This window comes from Pristis pectinata, chromosome 28 (assembly GCF_009764475.1).
Source record: "Pristis pectinata isolate sPriPec2 chromosome 28, sPriPec2.1.pri, whole genome shotgun sequence".
NCBI classification, from domain to species: domain Eukaryota; kingdom Metazoa; phylum Chordata; class Chondrichthyes; order Rhinopristiformes; family Pristidae; genus Pristis; species Pristis pectinata.
This window is the reverse complement of record NC_067432.1, coordinates 11744695-11763225: the sequence shown is the minus strand read 5'-3', so window position 1 is coordinate 11763225 and position 18531 is coordinate 11744695. Positions and strand designations below refer to the sequence as shown.

The window sequence follows — 18531 nt, the reverse complement described above, 5'->3', positions numbered from 1 at the left end:
CCACCCCTCAGCAACTTCCCACCCCCTCCCTGAATATGACTGTGCCAAAACCTCTGATGATCTGTACTGCCAGTGGAATAGGATGAAATTAAAGATTGTCTGGGAAATTTACCATAAGGTAAAATTCTGCAAGCAAATTAGGCCAGGGTCTTGCACGACTAGTCTATGGGTCAGCTTTTGTAAGATATACACCTGGCCCCATATGTTTTGAGGGCTTTGGAAGACAGACTAGGCTGGGAGCAACTTAGGGTTGTGGGAATCTGGTTTCTAGGTTAATGCTGGGTGGTTTGTCTTTTTCAATCTTTAGTGTTTCCATGACTTTGGTACAATTAAATGGCTTCCTAAGCTATTTCAAAGGGCAGTTAAGAGTCACTCACATTGTTAAACATTTGAGTTTATGCTCCAGACCACCCTCACAAACAGTTTCAATTTAACAGAACTTTGGGAATTATTCACCTACCCTCCACTTACTGACAGTGCTTACTGTCATACGATGGATAACAAAGTGCATCTGGAGGCAATCTTGCCTTGGGTTTGGAGGAACAAGACAAGAAGTGAGGAAGATCACTTGATTGATTGGACTGTTTGGTTTGAATTCAGAAGAAAGTGTGGCTTTGTATCCACTATAAATGTTTGTATCATATTACTAATGAAACAAAATCCTGGTTATAAAATATGTGGAAAGTATGTTTATTACTTATTAGGAAAAATATATTAATTATGTTAATAGAAAGTCATTTATATGTACAAATTGGGTTAATTAACATGTAGGATGTCCTTTTATTCAAAGGCAAACTCATTACTGAATAATCTAAAAATAAAAATCTGGTTCAGATCTCATCAGTGGTTGGGCAAAGGTTATGTCCTCAGGGATTTTCACAGCATTGTGTCAAGAGCATTCACCTGACCCTTTCACAGCATGATCCCTCATTAATTGTCTGAGCAAGTATTGAGCTCTGTGCAGAGGTACAACATTGAATGCACTTCCAAGGGAAGCACATGATTTCCCTGCTCCCAGGAGAGGAGCCCCTGAAAATCCGCAAGTCTGGGGGAAGACGGTGAAGATGTACCTCCACTGGGTTCAGTGTACTCTCTTTCTTTCTTGAGTTCCGGACGCACATTCTCTTCTCCATCCGTTCATTCATTCATACATGAAGTGATATTAACCAGAACCTGGGTGTTACTAATCAATCTTGCAAAGTCCTCTTCACAAATATCTACAGGCTGGTCAGAGGGCAATTAAAAGTCAGGCCCTGAGTTACATATATTCTACATCAGTTAAGGACATCTGTTTTACCTGAAGCCTTTTGCAAAAATCCAGTTGTTTCAAAGTTACATTTACTGAGACTAACTGTGGGAGGACTCAAACTCTTTTCCCTATCTGAATGCTAGCCCAATATTTCACCCACCACACCACCATTGCCTACCGTCCTGTAATTCTACTGATAGCATAATCACAGTCCCACCTACAATTAATTTCTTCTCATGATATAAGGCCTACCTCCAGCTGTACTCCCTGCCTCAAGTGCCTAGTCACTGCTTAACTAGCAGCTCCTGATCTGCTTACCTTCTCTCCAGTAGAGAGATGTACTGCACCCCCATGGCTGTTTTTTGAAGCAGGACTTGAGACTATCCATTTGAAATTCAAGCTAGCATTTGATATATTTTTCTTACTGAGGTTATTCGTTAGGTGCTGGTGATTTTTTTTGTCATAAGTAGAAAACCTGGAAGTGGAAAATGTCAATGTGAACCTGGGGTCAGGTTCCAAGGAATAAAATATGTACGTCAGCTCTGCTAAAGTAGGCCTCATTATACAAACTCTCAAGCTAGTTTCCAGCATGACTATATTCATTAATAACCTGTTTCTTTTGGGTTTAAATGATGCTATTCTTTCAGGTACAACTGAAAGCTGTTACAGTGATAGAAAATGTTACGGTCTGCCCTCCAATGGTTGAAGTAGCAGGCATCTGTGACCTTTGTCACTCATCATCTATCTTCAATAAAAGTAAAGTACCTGATGTTGTGGGATCCCTGGCTGTAGTTATCTACCTTCAGAAAGAACACAAGGAGAAATGAGGGAGAATTGAGATGGTGTCGTGTTGTTTATTTCAGTGCTGGATTGAAAATTTACTTACCACAGAATGATAACCGATATCGATCACTTCTCGATAGCATGGGATTGACTGAGTAGGGCCTCAATGTCCAGTCAGGCACTGCGCTATGAACACTGGGCTGCCCTGGGAGTGACCAATGATGGTGGAAATTTGATTGGGGACTTCCCAGACAGTTTGTGGTACTTGTGCAACTGACTCAATTTTCATTTTGGATGCACATCAAATTGTGTCGATCCCCATGCAACGGTCCGTGGGAAAACTGGTCTGCACTCTGGGATCTAACCATCATTGACCACTTCTCGGGCAGTCTGATCTTCTGAGCACAGCACCAGATTAGGACCCCATTAAGGTAAATATGTGTTTACAATGAATCTTTCTGTCTGCCTACCTGATCACCAACTCCAAACCAACCCCAAGCCCAGAATGGCACTAGTAACAGAGTCATACAGCACGGAAACAGGCCCTTCAGCTCAACTGGTCCATGCCGACCAAGATGTCCATCTAAGCTAGTCCCACCTGCCCACATTTGACCCATATCCCTCTCAACCTTCCTTATCCATGTATCCGTCCAAGTGTCTTTGAAATGTTGTTAATGTATCTGCCTCAACCATTATCTCTGGCAGCTCATTTCCTATGTGGACCATGCTTTGGGTGAAAAAGTTGCCCTTCAGGTTCCTATTAAATCTCTCCCCTCTCACCTTAAACCTATGCCCTCTAGTTCTTGATTCCCCAACCCTGGTAAAAATCAGCTATGACCACTGGCCTTCTCCCCCAATCCCTCCCACTCCCCCCATCCCAGGTGGCAGATTTTCCTTGGCAAAATGTGAAATGCACAGTCAGTAATACCTCCGTCAGCTGCTGAAACCTCCCAAAATTGTCCTTCACACTCCAAGCAATAATCATATAGTGCACCCATGAGGGAATGCTGGAACTTCTAGTCAAGAGGATTTATCCCTTATAAAGAGAATCCAATGCCATAAATGGCCTAATTAGCTCCCTTCCATAATTAGCTATTCTCATTTACAAGCTCAGTATACATGAATTGTGGGACATTAAACACTGCCCCTTCTGTAAGAAGACAACATACAATCTGTGCATTTATTTTTTAAATGCATCCTTAATCTTCCATAATATCCAATTAAATCTTAACAAAAAAATACTCATTTAATCAAATTTGCATTTTCACATTGCAGCCCTGCTGGAGGACTGAACTCTGAAGGTGAGGTCAGGTGTTCAGCATTTGGGTTCCAACTGTCTTCAGCTGCTTCATCCAGCAGCAGATAAGGACACAGTGGTCGGCAAAGTGGCACAGCGAGTAGAGCTGCTGCCTCACAACTCCAGCAACCTGGGTTCAGACCTGATCTCTGGTGCTGTCTATGTGAAGTCTGCACATTCTTCCTGTGAATGGAGTGGATGTCGCGAATGGAGTGGAAGATTAGACTATGACCAGCAAACGTCATAGAGAGGTACAGCACAGAAACAGGCCCTTTGCCCCACCAAGTCTTCACTGACCATTAAACATCCACTTACACCAACCCTACACTAATCCCATTTAATTCTTCCCACATTCACATCACCTCCCCTTGATTCTACACTCTCCTAAACACGAGGCGCAAGTTACAGCGGCCAATTATTCAACCAACCCGCCGGTCTTTGGGATGTGGAAGGCAATTGGAGCATCCGGAGGAAACCCATGTGGTCACAGAAAGAACATGCAGACTTCACACAGACAGTACCGGATGTCAGGGTTGAACCCAGGTCGTAGTTTTAGGGCAAAGCTTCCACTAGCTATGCTACTGTGCCACCCACCAACTCTTCTGCAATGGAAACCCAAACAACTGTAGATACTAGAAACACTCCACAGTTCAGAGAGTGGAAAGAGAAATAAAGTTAGCATATCTAGTCAATGTTTCAGTTGTGGAGGAGGTGAGGGAGGGATGGATAGGACAAAGGGAGTATCACTGATAACGTGAAGCCAGGATTGCCCAAGTGATCCCAATTTTTACAGACATTGGACATCTCCCCGTCCGTCCCACACCCTTTCTGCAACTTAAAACTAACTTGTTTCCTCACTCTTCCAGTTCTAAAGGGTCTTCAATGTGAAATGCTAACTCCTTTTCGTTCCGGATGGGACCTGACCAGATCAACTCTGCAATTAAACCCATTTTCAGTGTAATTGGCCCCTTGGTCACAGGCTGTGAATGTAAGATGAATTCTACACAACTAATATCACCATGTTACATTCCAATTGATATCACTGCACATGTCCTAAATATAGCAATCAGGTTTTAGCTAAAATTCACTCTCAAAGTATGCAAAAATTTGAGAGGAAAGCTAATAAACTGACACTATCTGGAGTCAAGTTTTGAGGTCATTAACATTTGCTCAAGGTTGCTCGGTAACTGAATATACTAGCTCTCCTGACTCAGAGTCTGAGGGTTAAAAATGCACTGCAGAGCCCAGGTTATCACTTGGCATGGTACTCAGGGATTTTGTGCCATTGGAGGTGCTGCCTTTCAGCTGAAACGTTAAATGGAGGCTGCATCTGCACACTCCAAGGAATGCAAGTGATCCCAAAGAACGTTTTCAAAGGCAAGCAGGGGAAGTCTTCTGAGGTATTCATCCCTTAACCAGTTTAAGCATTGGTTGAGTGAAGCTGAACTGTATTCATTAGGAGAATGAAGGATGATCTTATTGAAGTATTCTAAGGGGGCACGTTGAGGTATTTAAAAAGTTTTTAAATATTAAAATATTATTATTAAAATTTTTTATTAACTTTTAAAAAAAGAAATAAAAATATTATTTTTATTAAATATTATTTAAATATTAAAACATCTAAGGTAAATGCTGAGATTTTTTCACCAGTGGGAGAACATCAAACTATTTCTATAGTTTCAAGATAAGTGGTCAGTCATTTAAAACCAAGGCAATTAGAAATCCCTTCTCACAGAGAGTGGTGTATCTGGAATTCTCTGTCCTGGAGAGTTATGGATGATATCTCATTCTAAGTATTTAAAGTGGAAAGTAGATAATTTTTTTGAAATATCGAGGAATTGAGGCCAAAGAAGATCTGGCATAGTTGAGGCCTGGAGTAGATCAACCATGATCAAACTGAATGGCAAGGCAGGCTTGAAGGGCTGGGTGAGCTACTCCTGCTCCTATTTTGTGATGTTCTTGTGCATTCATTTGTTGTTTGTATAATCTTACTGTGAACAAATTAGTAAATGTGTACTTAAATTTCAAAAGTAACTCATTGGTGATGTAACACTTTGTGATGGAGTGCAACATATATGAAAGTTATTCACCTATATATGTCTAAACAGTGAACCATTTGGGGTGTTTGACCACAGCCAGACCTTAGTCTGAAGTCATCTGACATCCATATCCATTCACTTCTGCAAACAGGCATTGGGTGGTGATAAGGTGTAGGAGGGGCAGTTCCTCTCTTTCACCTTCTGACATTCAGAGCAGTTGAGCTGACACTAATTAATTCAGCATAGGCTGCAGACAGAGCCTGTGTCCCACTGCTCTCGATGCCTAAATAACACACTGTGCTGCTTAGTTACACATTGAAGCATTGGGGAGCTTTCAACTCCACTTTAATAAAACTCACACCAGAAGGTCAGCTCAAAACCCAGATACTGAACAGTTAGCAAAACAGCTCGTGGAATAACTGTGCACCAAGCTCATTAATATCCTAACTCACCAGCTCCACGCAGCACCAATAATCAAAACAACAATTAGTGAGAGGCTGGCATCTGCAAATTTATTATAGCATCACATCGCAAATCATAAAATTGCCTCAATTTAATTCATTCTGGTTTTAAAGGTCAGGATATGAGGATTACAATCACAGTGTGATTCTAAAGAGAAAGGGAGCAAGTGATTAGTGACGACAACAGTATTCATCTTAATCCTCCTTTCCGTTCTCATGCTGTTTGCCCCAACAGACAGATAATGTAATCTCTAATGTTTGGTCCTTTTATTGGTTGTAAATACCTTGTCTATTACAATGCCTTTTGTCTTCTAGCTAGTCATTCTAGAGGTCCCCCACAAATCTGTTGAATTAATTTCAATGATCGAAAATGCGCTCACTTATTAAAAGCCACATCAGACAAATTGATTAATATTTCGCAAACCTTTTCTTACTTTATCAATTTCTCAGTGAATTACTCCAATCCGCAGGAGCCAACATTAAGCAGCAAACATGATTCCACAAACAGCAGCTAACATGAATCTTCCGGGGTTGGTCATTGTTATGTGTTGGCACAGAGGTAGACTGTTCAGCCCATTCAATTTGTGACAGCACTTTATACTATGGGAACTAGCACTGCAATCCTATTCTCTAGCTTACTGCCCTAATAAGTTAATAAATCATATATTGCAGTTGTAAAGACTGCAAAACTATTGGCGATCCTCACTATTACTCTCTGAAATGGGTTGTAACTTTGGGATTTCACACATGCATCTTAAAACTGAATTAACCCTCCTCCATGGGCTTCACTGCTTCACAGTCTTCTTCAATGGAATCAATGGAAATCAGTTGAATAAAGAATTTCAGATATTTAAGTAGTAATCTTATAAAATATTTTACTTTGTTGCATGAAATGTTTGAGAGTTTTTAATGCATGACTGATTAACAGACTCTAAGGCCAGAATAAACCTAATTTTATTATTGCGGATTTTAATTCCCTCAGATAAATATTTCAAAATACAAGTTAATACATAAGTATGTTACAATCTTTATTTTGTGCTTTGTAAGATATTGAAAATACCAGCTGAAGATTGGACTTTTCCCTTCCTGGTTTACTGTCCATATGAATCCTTTTACACACTGTTCCAACGTAGCACTTTTTTCTTGTAACTATTTATTTAATTTTTTGTATTAATTGATTCGGCTGGTAGAATATTTTTTAAATGAGTATGTTTGGAGTAAGAGGGATGTTTGTTCATAAGAAGACTCTTAAAGTTATGAGCAAAGCTGCCAGGAAAGATGCTGAAGTGGATGGTCCAATTGGTTCAAGTGGTAATTAACTGATACCACTGAAAGGATGGATTGAGGGCTTCGGTGATATTGCTCTGTCAGAAAGACTTGACTGGTTGAACACAGTGGAATGCTCTCTGGCTCCTGGACTGGCAATCTTTGATTCTGTTATTTGTTGGCTCGTTAGGCTGTCTGCTCACTGTGACTTCAAGGTGGAAAGGAAACAGCAGCAGATAAGCAAGCCAAAAAGATTAAGTGAATTGCCCTCTTTACTTTATTGTTGTATATAGTTTGTTTTTTATGATGGATAAAGTCTATTTTGGATTTTAAAAAAATTCAACAAGAATGCGATGGGTCATGATGCACAAGTCCCCTGAGAATGTGGGCAAAAGTGTACCCAGTATTACGCTCATCCTGATGACCACCTTCGTGTGTGGCTGTATCAGTCGGTGTGTGGACCCAAAGTACATCGGCCCCAAGTGTCACTACATACTGAAGCTCTACCTGTCCCTGGTGTTGCGGAATATGGGCCTGGCCCCTCTACCGCGCAACGTCCCAGTCAGCTGGACGTTGCCACACTACCTGTCCTTTGTGGAAGATTTCTTCCAAGTAAACACCTTTGACCACAAGTCCATCAGACAGTGGTCAGTGCAGAATGTACTGCAGACACTGCGGGACAGAGACACTATGGATTCTGTGCGTTTGTTTCCTGAGCAAATAGTGCAAACTATATGGCAGAACACCTCATCGCCAAATCTGACCAACAAGCACCAAGATCTGGCTTGGCTGGCAGTGAGAGGTGCCCTCCCAGTCAGAGCTTTCCTCCACAGATGACATATCACCCCTAATGTACGCTGTCCTCAGGATAGCTGCAGTGGGGAAGAAATGGTCACACACCCCTTTGCGGACTGTGGATTTGTTAAGAGGGTGTAGACTCTCTGATTTACAGGCTCATGATGTGGATGGATGTGGAGAGGGTGTGTACTCTCTGATCTATGGGCTGTTCCTGGGGACACACACCGAGACAGACATCAGGTGCTGGAAGGTCATCAACTCGGTGAAGGACGCTCTTTGGTCTGCCCGAAACTTGTTGGTCTTTCAGCACTGTGAGATGTCCGTAAGGAAATGTTGCAGACTGGACACACTGAAGCTCGGTGCAGCCAATGCCAAGGCTCTGTGGGGAAGAACCACAGTCTAGGCTCCTTCCGCTACTGGACATGGAGGTGTAGAGTTGGGTGTGGAAGCCCCTCAAACAATGAAAGGAGTATCACCTCAGGGAGCCACGAGTGGCAACAGTGCTAAGTTTGGTTGTGTGTTTTTCTATAAAGTTTACAGTACTGCATGTAACGATCACGAATGTTAAGGTTTTGTTTTTGCACTGTTCCTTCCTTTGGATATAGTTTTTATCATGAATAAAGTCTATTTTTGAAATATAAAAAAAAGGAATTCAACAAAAGTCACCAAGCCCTGGCTAGACACAGAACAATGGCTTGTTAGCATGGTGCAGGTTATTAAGTAATATTCTGGGATCTCCCTGACTGACAACCAGCTTTTGATCCAATTTGATATTTGAAATTTGCTACAAAAAAGATATATTTCCTTATGTGAAAACAGAATTGTGAAAATCTGATAATTTGTTGGGTTTGTTCAAGTGAAATGTGGAACATTTGCACATGCCATGAAATGCAAGAATGATACGGATCAGTAAAGCACATTTGGTTTAAGTTAGACTTGCATGTTAGCTGCTAAAACTAAATGGCAAGTTCCAAACAACAAAGCCATTGGTCACATTACACCAACAATTGGCTGTCAACAATTTCAGGGTCAGGCATAGTTCATCTTGTGCCCCATGGTTCAACCTGTGCTCAGGCTGAGAGTTCCTTCATTTGCTTGTGTTATGGCATCTGCACTTCAATTCATGAGTTACTCACTGGCCCTGATTTTCATTGATTCTACCACAGTTCCAGAGCTCTACAGGTAGCAGATGCAAATGTGAAAACAACATTGTTACGTGGAACTATGTTATTACATGGAATGCTAATCAACAGGCTATTGACAATAGATCAATAGACATTCTCAAAGAAGACTCCTATCATTCTGAGCAGTGTTACTAGATGTTTGCTGCCCTGAAAAATGTGACCCTTGACAGCACTGGCCATCAACAGCAGAGACTCATAACAATTATAATCTTACAGAAAGCAGCATCCTTCAAAAATAGCAACCACTGGCAACAACAAAACCACTCAAGAACAGTTATCCTTGACCACAATAGTATCTCCCGGCAGCAGGCGCCTTTGACGATGACAGCAGTTTTGCCTACAGTGATCAATGGCAATGGTAATGATGGACATCGGGAACATAAGTTAACATCAGCAACTGTCGACACTGTCAACATCATTCTACTGCACAATGGTCATCCCTTACATCAACAGTGCTTCTTGACAATGACCATGTTCCTGAATAACTATGCTCCTTGATAACAAACATGTTCCTTGACAACAACAGTGTCCCTTGATAAAAATGACCCTCGATAACAACAGTATCCTTTGGCAACAGTGACCCAAGACAATAAAATTGTTCCTCAATACAGTGACCTCAGCAATGAGATCATGCCCTAATACAGTGATCTCAGACCATGACATCATTCCTCGATACAGACCATTAACAATGACATTGTCTGTCGATATGATGGATTGCCTCAGCAAAATAGCCCCTCCATCCTCTTCCCCCCACCCAACACAATCTGCAGACATCAACTAGGGACTCAAGTGACAATAAATCTTGTTCCATTTCTTGAAAAAACAGCACAGCCCATTATTAGGATTGCTGGTAAGAGAGAGAGATAGAATAATGACCTGATTCTTTGAGTAATGAAAACCAGTGAGCTTCACTCTTACTGCCTTTCAAATTGTAGAAGCTTTTGAACATTTTATCTTTTAATGGGACCCTTTGCTGCTTGCTGAAAAGGGTAGGCATGATGTGACCTCTCCCATCCAGCACTGCCAAGGTTCAAATGTCAAAAAACATGCCAGCTGACCACCTTCCATCAGAGTGTTTCACAAACCACATACAGGCTGATGAACATTACACCTCCTCCCCCACCACCAAGGCCTTCAACAGCAAACCTTAAAATTGCCAAGCACAAGAAAGAAACTAATGAATTTATTGTGGCCTTCAGACAAACTCCAGTGGAGAACTGAAACCAAAATTGTACCAGTGAGAAATTGGAGCACCAAGATCTCCTTGATTATGCTGAGGCAGTTCATTGGGACAGAGGACCTCCTGAAGTATAAGGTGGCAGGATACGATCTTCACAGTGCTGGATCTCACATGGAAATGACACACAACAGAGGGAATGGTATTGGGGTCAAAATGCTGGCCACATGTTTGCTACACAACACTTATTCACAAACCAATCCCGTCTTTATTTGTAAACTCATATTTTGTCCTGGGGCCTAATTGCCTACAACCTTTTCTGGGTCCAGATAATTATTGATGCATAGATTGAGCAGGACAAGTGATCTGAGCTGTGGGTCATTGGGTATACTCATAGCTCTGAGTCACACCTCAGTGGGTTGTAGTTTTAAGTCTCAATCCCAAGACGTGATCAGAAAAGCTAAGCTGACACTCCAATGTGGTTGCATTATCAAAATTGCTGCAATTCAGATGACAGCTTAACCCAAGGCACTCAGACCCCTCCTTCCCTCTCAGATGAAGGTAAAAGAGTTTATGATGTTATTTCAAGAATGGTCAGGGAAGTCCGACCAGATGCCTTGGTGAATGTCTATCCTTTCTGTAACATCAAGAAAACAAGATTATCCGATCATTATCCAGTCTGCAGAAAATTGGCACAAATTGGCCAATATTCCTACATTCACATGGCCTATATGTCTCAAGTGCTTTATTGACTCTTTGGGATGTCTGCTGTAGTAAGAGGTGTTATCAAATACAAGTCTATCCATCCCTTACCTGGTGGATGCCAATAGAGTGTACATGAGTGACATTCCAATCCACATCAGGGAGTGGGGAGCCTGATCCGTTACAAGTCACCACCGCATCCTCTCCAGCCTTCACCGACAAGTTACTGTGACTCACGCTGATTTCTGGCAACTCTACACAGAAAAAGCGGGGGATAAAATCACAATCACATCTGGCAAAGGATATTGCTTGCAAGTTCAATGGACGATGCCTGATGCCATAGAAGCAAGAGGAGGAAAAATAAAATTGAATTCCATTTATATAGCATATTTAGAGCAAAAGCTTACCAAGGAGATTCACAAGAACTTTATCCAAAAATTGAGATATTCGGCTAAATGAGCAGAAGTTTAGACAATGAGATTTAATGGTAGGTGTAGGTTGAGGAGGTGATATTAATTATGGGGAAAGGAGGGAGTGTGTTAAAAGTAGAGAATGAGTTGCTTGGGGAGACATTTCTGTGTTTCAGGTCTTTGGGCAGCTGAAGTCACGACTACCAATAGAGCAGGGAGACAAGATTGAAGATGTGCAGGCACCTTGAAGGGCTATAGGGCTGGAGCAGATTATAGATCTGGAGTAGGGATACACCATAGTAGGATTTACAATTACAATGTTTAAAAGACATTTTGACAGGTACATGGATAGAATGCAGGCAAATGGGACAAACTTGGATAGACATCCTGGTCAGCAAGAACAAGTTGGGCCGAGGGCCGGTTTCCATGCTAATAACTCTATGATGTGAAACAATGAAAGAATAAAAAATTAAGGCATTGAACAAAAAGGAAATTAAAGCTGAAGGTGAGACAGATGAAAAAAACTTCTGCTTTAACTGTGTCAGAAGTCTGTGTCTGGGGCAGCTGCTGCTGGAGGCTAAACAGTTGGATTACTCCCATGTAATATTCTAAGCTATAAACCCAGTACTCAAGAGGAAGAGATGACTGGCAGGCTAAAAGGACCAAACACCAACAAATGGCTTGGGTTACATGGCACATGTCCTAGGGTGCCAATATGAAAGAGATAATGCAGGATCCACAAAGCTGGAAGCAGCAAACATGGTTTCTATATTAAAAAGAAGATCAAACAGAAGCAGACTTCTGCAAGCTCAGTGACAGATCAAAGAATCAAGCCAACTTAGATAAAAGCCTGCAAAACCATAAGGAACGTAATTAAAAGGTGGGAGATCCTGCTCAATAAACATCAAAACATGTGCCGCGAAATGCATCACCAATCAATAGAGCTAAACATACTTACACAAATACTGACAGACCATTGTACTTTGTCTCTGTAATTCTTTCCATTGACTTTAACTGAAGGAATCACAGAGGCAGACTACAACGCACTGATGGAACTATATATCATGTTTAGTGCTACAGATCTCTGATGAATTTATAGGCCATGGATTTTTTTTACAGAAAGAGACCCCTCAGTAGTCTCCTTCTGTAAATGGTCATGACAACGGTCATGGATTGAGAATTAGTTAACGGAGAAAAAGCACACAATAAATGGATCATTGTCAGGTTGCTAGGCATCGGCGCTTGGGGCCTAGATTTTCGCAATTTATATCAATGATCTGGCTAAGGAGACCAAATGTCATATTTCCAAGTCGGCTGATGATAATATATTAGGTGGGTTTGTGAGAATGGAGGAAAATATAAAGAGGCTTCAAGGGAACATGGACAAGCTGAATGAGTGGGCAGGAACATGGCAGTTGGAATATAATGTGGAAAAATGCGAGTTAACCATTTTGGTACACATCACAGAAAAGCAGAGTGTTTGTTAAATGGCGATAGATTGGTTAGTGTTGATATTCAAAACTTGTACACAAGTCCCTCAGGGTCAACATGTACGTGCAGAAAGCAATTAAGAGGGCAAATGATATCACAAGAGGATCTGAATACAGGAGTAAGGAAGTCTTGCAATTCTGTAGGTTCTTGTTGAGACTGCACCTGAAGTACTGTGTACAGTTTTGGGCTCCTTGTCTAAAAAAAATGGACTTGCCATAGAGGAAATGCAGTGAAGATTCACTATTTTGGTTCCAAGGATGGCGGGTTTGCTGTAGAATGGGACCGTATTCTTAAGAGTTTAGAATTATGATAGGAGATTGCATTGAAATATGCAAAATCCCTAAAGGTCATGGCAGGTTAGATGCAGGGGAAATGCTTCCCATGGCTGTGAAGTCTAGTACCAGGTGTCACAGTTTCAAAATAAAAGGTAGACTGCTTCAGACTGAGGAGAAATTTCTTCACTCAGAGGTGGTGAACCTTTCGAATCCTCTATCCTGAACAGTGATGAAGGCTCAGTCATTGTGTTTATTTAAAACAGAGAATGATAGATTTCTGGTCAATAAGGGAATCAAGGGATATTGCGATAGTGCTGCAAAATAGCACTGAAGTAGAACAGCCATGATTTTATGAACAGCAGAGCAGGCTTGAAGAGTTAATGATTTTTCCTATTCATGTTTCTTATGTTCGTAACGCATTTTACCTTTACTGTCCCTTTCAACAAGCTATCCAATTAATCCCTGACTTTCATTATATGAATTGATTTTAATATTCTCATTCTTAATTTGTCTTGACCACTACCCCCTCCACCACCACCAATTCTTTGTAATCTTCACTTATCCAATAACATTTTAAGATCAGCCTCGTGAGCATGGTTGTTATTGGGGTTACCAGAAGCACCACCAACCCATCCAAGGTCAAAGTTAGCCCTCCCCATTAGCAGCCACACCTTCACCTGTCAAGCTGCCATTCTGGAATTCATAGCCCGCACCTCTCTGGCTCTGTATATCTTCTCACCACTCCTTTGAGACCTATCTTTTTGATCATATCTCCTAACAACTGTTTATATGACCCCAAATCACTTTTTTTGTTGATAGTGGTCTTGTGACCACTATGCAATAGCTCTCCCATTACAAGTACTACTTAAATACACATTGATATTGGTGACATCAGATTGAAGGGAGTCGTTGAGTGCTGTTGTGAGGGGTTCTCTTGGACCCTTGGTGATAATCAATATCACAATAAACCTGTTTGACTTGCAAACTTCAGACAAAAATAGATTAAAGTACCTGTAGCTAAAGACTAGCAGAAGAATTTAGATTAGTTTTACAAATCAGTTATGCAGATATTGTCAACTCCTTTTAATTCAAAGTTGCTTAATTTGAATTATTCATCAATTCAAATTGAAAACTGAAGAACAAAAATGCTCCCGTGCTGTTTCTTTAAAGGTGCTTAATTTGAATTTGGGGATAATTTGAATTTTCCTCATTGACAAATGACTTTGGATAAATAGGAATTGGGCCAGTCAACAGCAGGAATCCATTAGCTGCTTCTTCTTGGTCTTTCTTTTAAGTTCTATGACCTTCTCAGGGAGCTAGTTAAGTGCAGTTAAGTCTCATATGGATCTAACAAGTCCCTTCACCACAATGCACCAGGGCAGTGGTCAAACACTGGGTCAGCAAACAGTTTGTTTGTGGTGATGAGTCCTTGTGGTGGGACTGTTAAGCCTTCTTGTGACCCAGGATGGGTTGGTGGTGCTTCTAGTAACCCCTAACAAAGGGCTTTAGCCTGAGAAAAAAGTGGGATAGAAGCAACTGTTTCAATGCCAGCACAGCACAGTTAATATTAGTCTTAATGCTGACCAAGCTAGTTCTGAGTTCAAACTCCACCTGAGCAGAGAAAAAATAAGTCAATGTTGACTGGAGCACTGAAAGTATAACTCGCTCTCAGAAGTTCATTAATTCAGATTCATTAAGCTGAGATACTCTTGAGTGGGCATAAACATCTCATACCATTATTTTGAAGAACAGGAACATTTTCCCCAGTATTCCCCAGTCAGCATCACTAAAAACAGATTATCTTGACATATACACAAAGGTGTTTGTGGGAGTTTGCAAATTGACTACTAGTTTCCTGCACCAGTCACCACAATACTGGACTGGATGGAAACTGCTTTGGGATGACCCAAGCATGCGAAATTCACTGTAGAAACACGTCTCTTCTTGCCTGCGTGGAATGTCACCATATTTTGTATGTGTTGGAGCTTCTTCCTACCCCTACCAATGGGAGAGCCCCCAAGACTAATATAAAGAGGATGGAGATCCATTTTCAAGGATACCTGAGCACCGCCTCTGCTGCTTTCATGCTCAGTGCATCAGTGGTGAATATTTAAAGTCGTCTGGATTTTACCACACAGAATTTAGATGAACCACTTGCCAAAAAATCGTCTTTGGTGTTCAATGTTTCTCAAAATGACTTTTGCTTTCGTTGTTGGGGAATACTTACCGCATTGTGTGACGTTCATATGGGAGAGGAGGATGTTGGTCCCCTCTGTTCTACAGTAGAGCTGCTGTTGCTCCAGTTGTGCTTTGTCTGCTTCCTGCCACAGCTGGATCCAGCGGATGTCACAGCTGCAATTGAATAGGTTCCTCACCAGAATCCTGGAGGAGAAGCAAGTTGTGGTCAGAGAAATTAATCTGCAAGATAGATCACATTGCCGTACATGCTCCCTCCTGTCCGTTTTCTCCTCACGCTCCCTAAATGTCCAGCAACCCAGATCTGGAAAGGGGACCCCAGTGTGGTCACAATGGCTGAATGGCCTACTCCAACACATTAAATGTCTGTGATTCTAAAAGTGGGCTTGCAGAGCAACTTTCTCTACACTGTCACTGCCATTCTGACTGCCACTCTTGCTCTTCCCCATGGCTCATAAAAGTGCTCCAGGCCTCTGCACAAAGTCCTTGAACGACAGGCACAGCTGAGATCAGTGGAAGGTCACATGACGGGTAGGGGGATGAGCTGCACCCTGAGGCCTGTGATCTTGGTTGCTCTCAAAGCCGGCACCACAGAAACACCAACAGAAACACACAGAGCTGGAATCTCCTGCACAAGGTGAGAAATTTGCTAATGGTATATGTGAGGATGTATCCATTACATGACACAAAAGGTGTGCAGTGTAGATGGATCCAGATTGGTTGCTGTAGACTTGTGATGTCATCTACATCCCAGTAACTTCCAGAATCCTACAGGCTGATTAAACACCTGGAGCCAGGTGTTAGAATGCTGGACCAAACCCAATAGTAGTGGAGCAAAAAACAAACTGCTGGAGGAACTCCATGGGTGGAGGAAAATGGACAGTTGATGTCTCAGGTCGAGACCCATCATCTGGACTGTCATTCCGAAATGTTGACTGTCCATTTCACTCCACGCATCCCACCTGGCCTGCTGAGTTCTTCCAGCAGGTTGTTCCTTGCTCCAGATTCCAGGATCTACAGTCTCGTGTGTCTCCAGGGTAGTGGATCTTGGCCATATTTTAAATAACATCCAGGTGCAGTGAGCTACAATCTGCAATCCAGCATTATGGACTACGGATGGTGCACCCAAAGGAATAGCAAACCATGGGTCACACTCCCAAAGGTGTCCAGGAATAAGGGGCAATGGATTGTACATCTAATGGTATCTAGCAATATAGGGCCATGGACTATATATCCAGCAATAGTGATTATTGCCTGCACCCACTGGCATCTGCGAATAGTTATACACTCAATGGGGTTGAGCAATAATGGACTATGAAATGTACGCACAACAGGGTCCAGGAATAGTGTCTATTGGCGACATATTCGATGAGATCTCGTAGGCTTTAGTAGAAGCTGTGTAACTTGTTCTTCTTGGAAGTATGGAAAAGGTTGGGAAACTTGAGCAGAATCTTTGATTTGTGGATATGACCAAAATGAATACAGTTTTTGGAATCGGACAACTTCCAGCTCAGTCTACACCTAGGCTCTGTATTGCTTTTAAGAAACAGACACTGCAACTCACTAAAGTATGCAGGGTGTCACACCCACAGTGATTAAAGAAGGGAATGTTGGCTGAAGAATCAGGAACTAAGACATAATGGAGCATAAAAATTCAAAGGATGGAACAGCTTCTCAGGGAAAGTGGCACAGGAATGGGATGGGGAGAGAGGCGTGATAAACAGGGAGCATCAGAGAGGAGTTGAGGGGGAATAAGTGCACAGGGAAAGGACAGATAAAGTCAGTCAGGAAGGAGAAAGAGAGAGACTAGGAGAGCATGACTGAGGAAAGAATGGAAAGGAGAAGAAAAAGAAAAGAGCAAGAGAAGAAGAGTACAGAGAAAGGGAAGAGACATTCAAACACAGGAACGTAAGAAATGGAAGCAAAGGAAGCCATGAGTCCATATGGGGCTCTCTATCATTCAGCAGCTGATCCCCTTAGTATCTCCTTAGTTCAGTCTCTGGCCTGCTCTCTATATCCCTGATCCCCTTAGTATCTGAAAACCTAGCAATAGACACTGTGCCTATACTCAGTGACTGAGCATCCACAGTCGTCGGAGATACAGAGAGGCAAAAGTTGGCAACTCTGTGTAAACAAAATTTTTCCTCATCTCAGTCCCGTACGGCTTACCCTTTTCCTGAGACTGTGTCCCCTAGTTCTGAACGTTCCTTAAAGATCAGGGATGAGTGAGGAGAAGGTCAGAAGGAGTGAGAGAAAGAAAGAAAATTATAAAGTGAAAAAACAAACTGCTGGAGGAACTCAGGAGTTGAGCAGCAACTGGGAAGGCAAAGGGATGATCGATGTTTCGGGTCAAGACACTGAATGAGAGTGGAGAGGGAAGATACCAGGTAAAAAGAGGAGGGGGCAGGGGTGAGACAACGTTCTCAATGACCATCCCAAGCTGCTGGTTGAATGCTGGAAGCACCCAGTAACTGATCGGCTGGCCTTTTTTGTTAGAGCCTGACGGAGCTGAGTTTCTTAAGAAGTCGTTGTTACAAATGGCCCCTTCACTAAGCAGACCACTAAAGAGAAAGATTTAATTTCCTTTCTGGTGGAAGTTGGCCAAAACACCTCCCTATTCTCAGCCGCTCACTGTCTGGAGTTATAGGATCTCGGACTGACCCTCACACATTCTTTTTGTGACTGTCACAGTGAGTATGTTCACATGTCCCTAAGGATACTCGGAGAATCATACCAGGTTGCCAAACATCACTTCTGTTCCCTCCAATGTGCGCTAACTGGCATGGTGTGCCCTAACTTCAGGAGGAATACAGCTGGTTATTACGTTCAGGGAAGAATCAACTGCTCGATGACCATCAGCACTCAGTGTGGAAGAGGTGGTGTTCTGGGGTGCTCCGGTCGGGGAACATCCTCAGTGTTTGCTCTTGGGCCTGCCCAAGGTAGCTATTCACAAGTCCAGGCAGCAGGTCATTAAGGGCATCCATCCCAACTGCCAGCCCCTCCTCCAAGGTTACATTCGTGCCCAAGTGTCCCTGAAGAGATTGCACACTGTATCCACTAATTTGCTAAGTACCTTCTATGGCCCAAGGGCACTAGAGAGGCTCGAATGCATTCTAGATGCAGAGAATAAAAAATTAATTTAATATTTTGTTAATGCTTTGAATAAAGTTGCTTAAAAAAAGATATCAGGCAGCAAACCATCA

General features: G+C 42.1%; 1 protein-coding gene across 4 annotated transcripts in view; it reads right to left on the bottom strand.

Moving 5' to 3' along the window:
- Window positions 1-18531, bottom strand: part of LOC127583964 (NT-3 growth factor receptor-like) — a 612790-nt gene that overhangs the window by 312493 nt on the left and 281766 nt on the right. For all 4 annotated transcript variants that reach the window (XM_052040427.1, XM_052040426.1, XM_052040428.1 and 1 more), the window contains exons 5-6: window positions 15360-15514; window positions 11068-11210 (exon numbers count right to left, since the gene is read on the bottom strand). In XM_052040427.1, the coding sequence (XP_051896387.1) occupies window positions 11068-11210; window positions 15360-15514 (298 nt within the window). The remainder of the gene's footprint in view (window positions 1-11067; window positions 11211-15359; window positions 15515-18531) is intronic.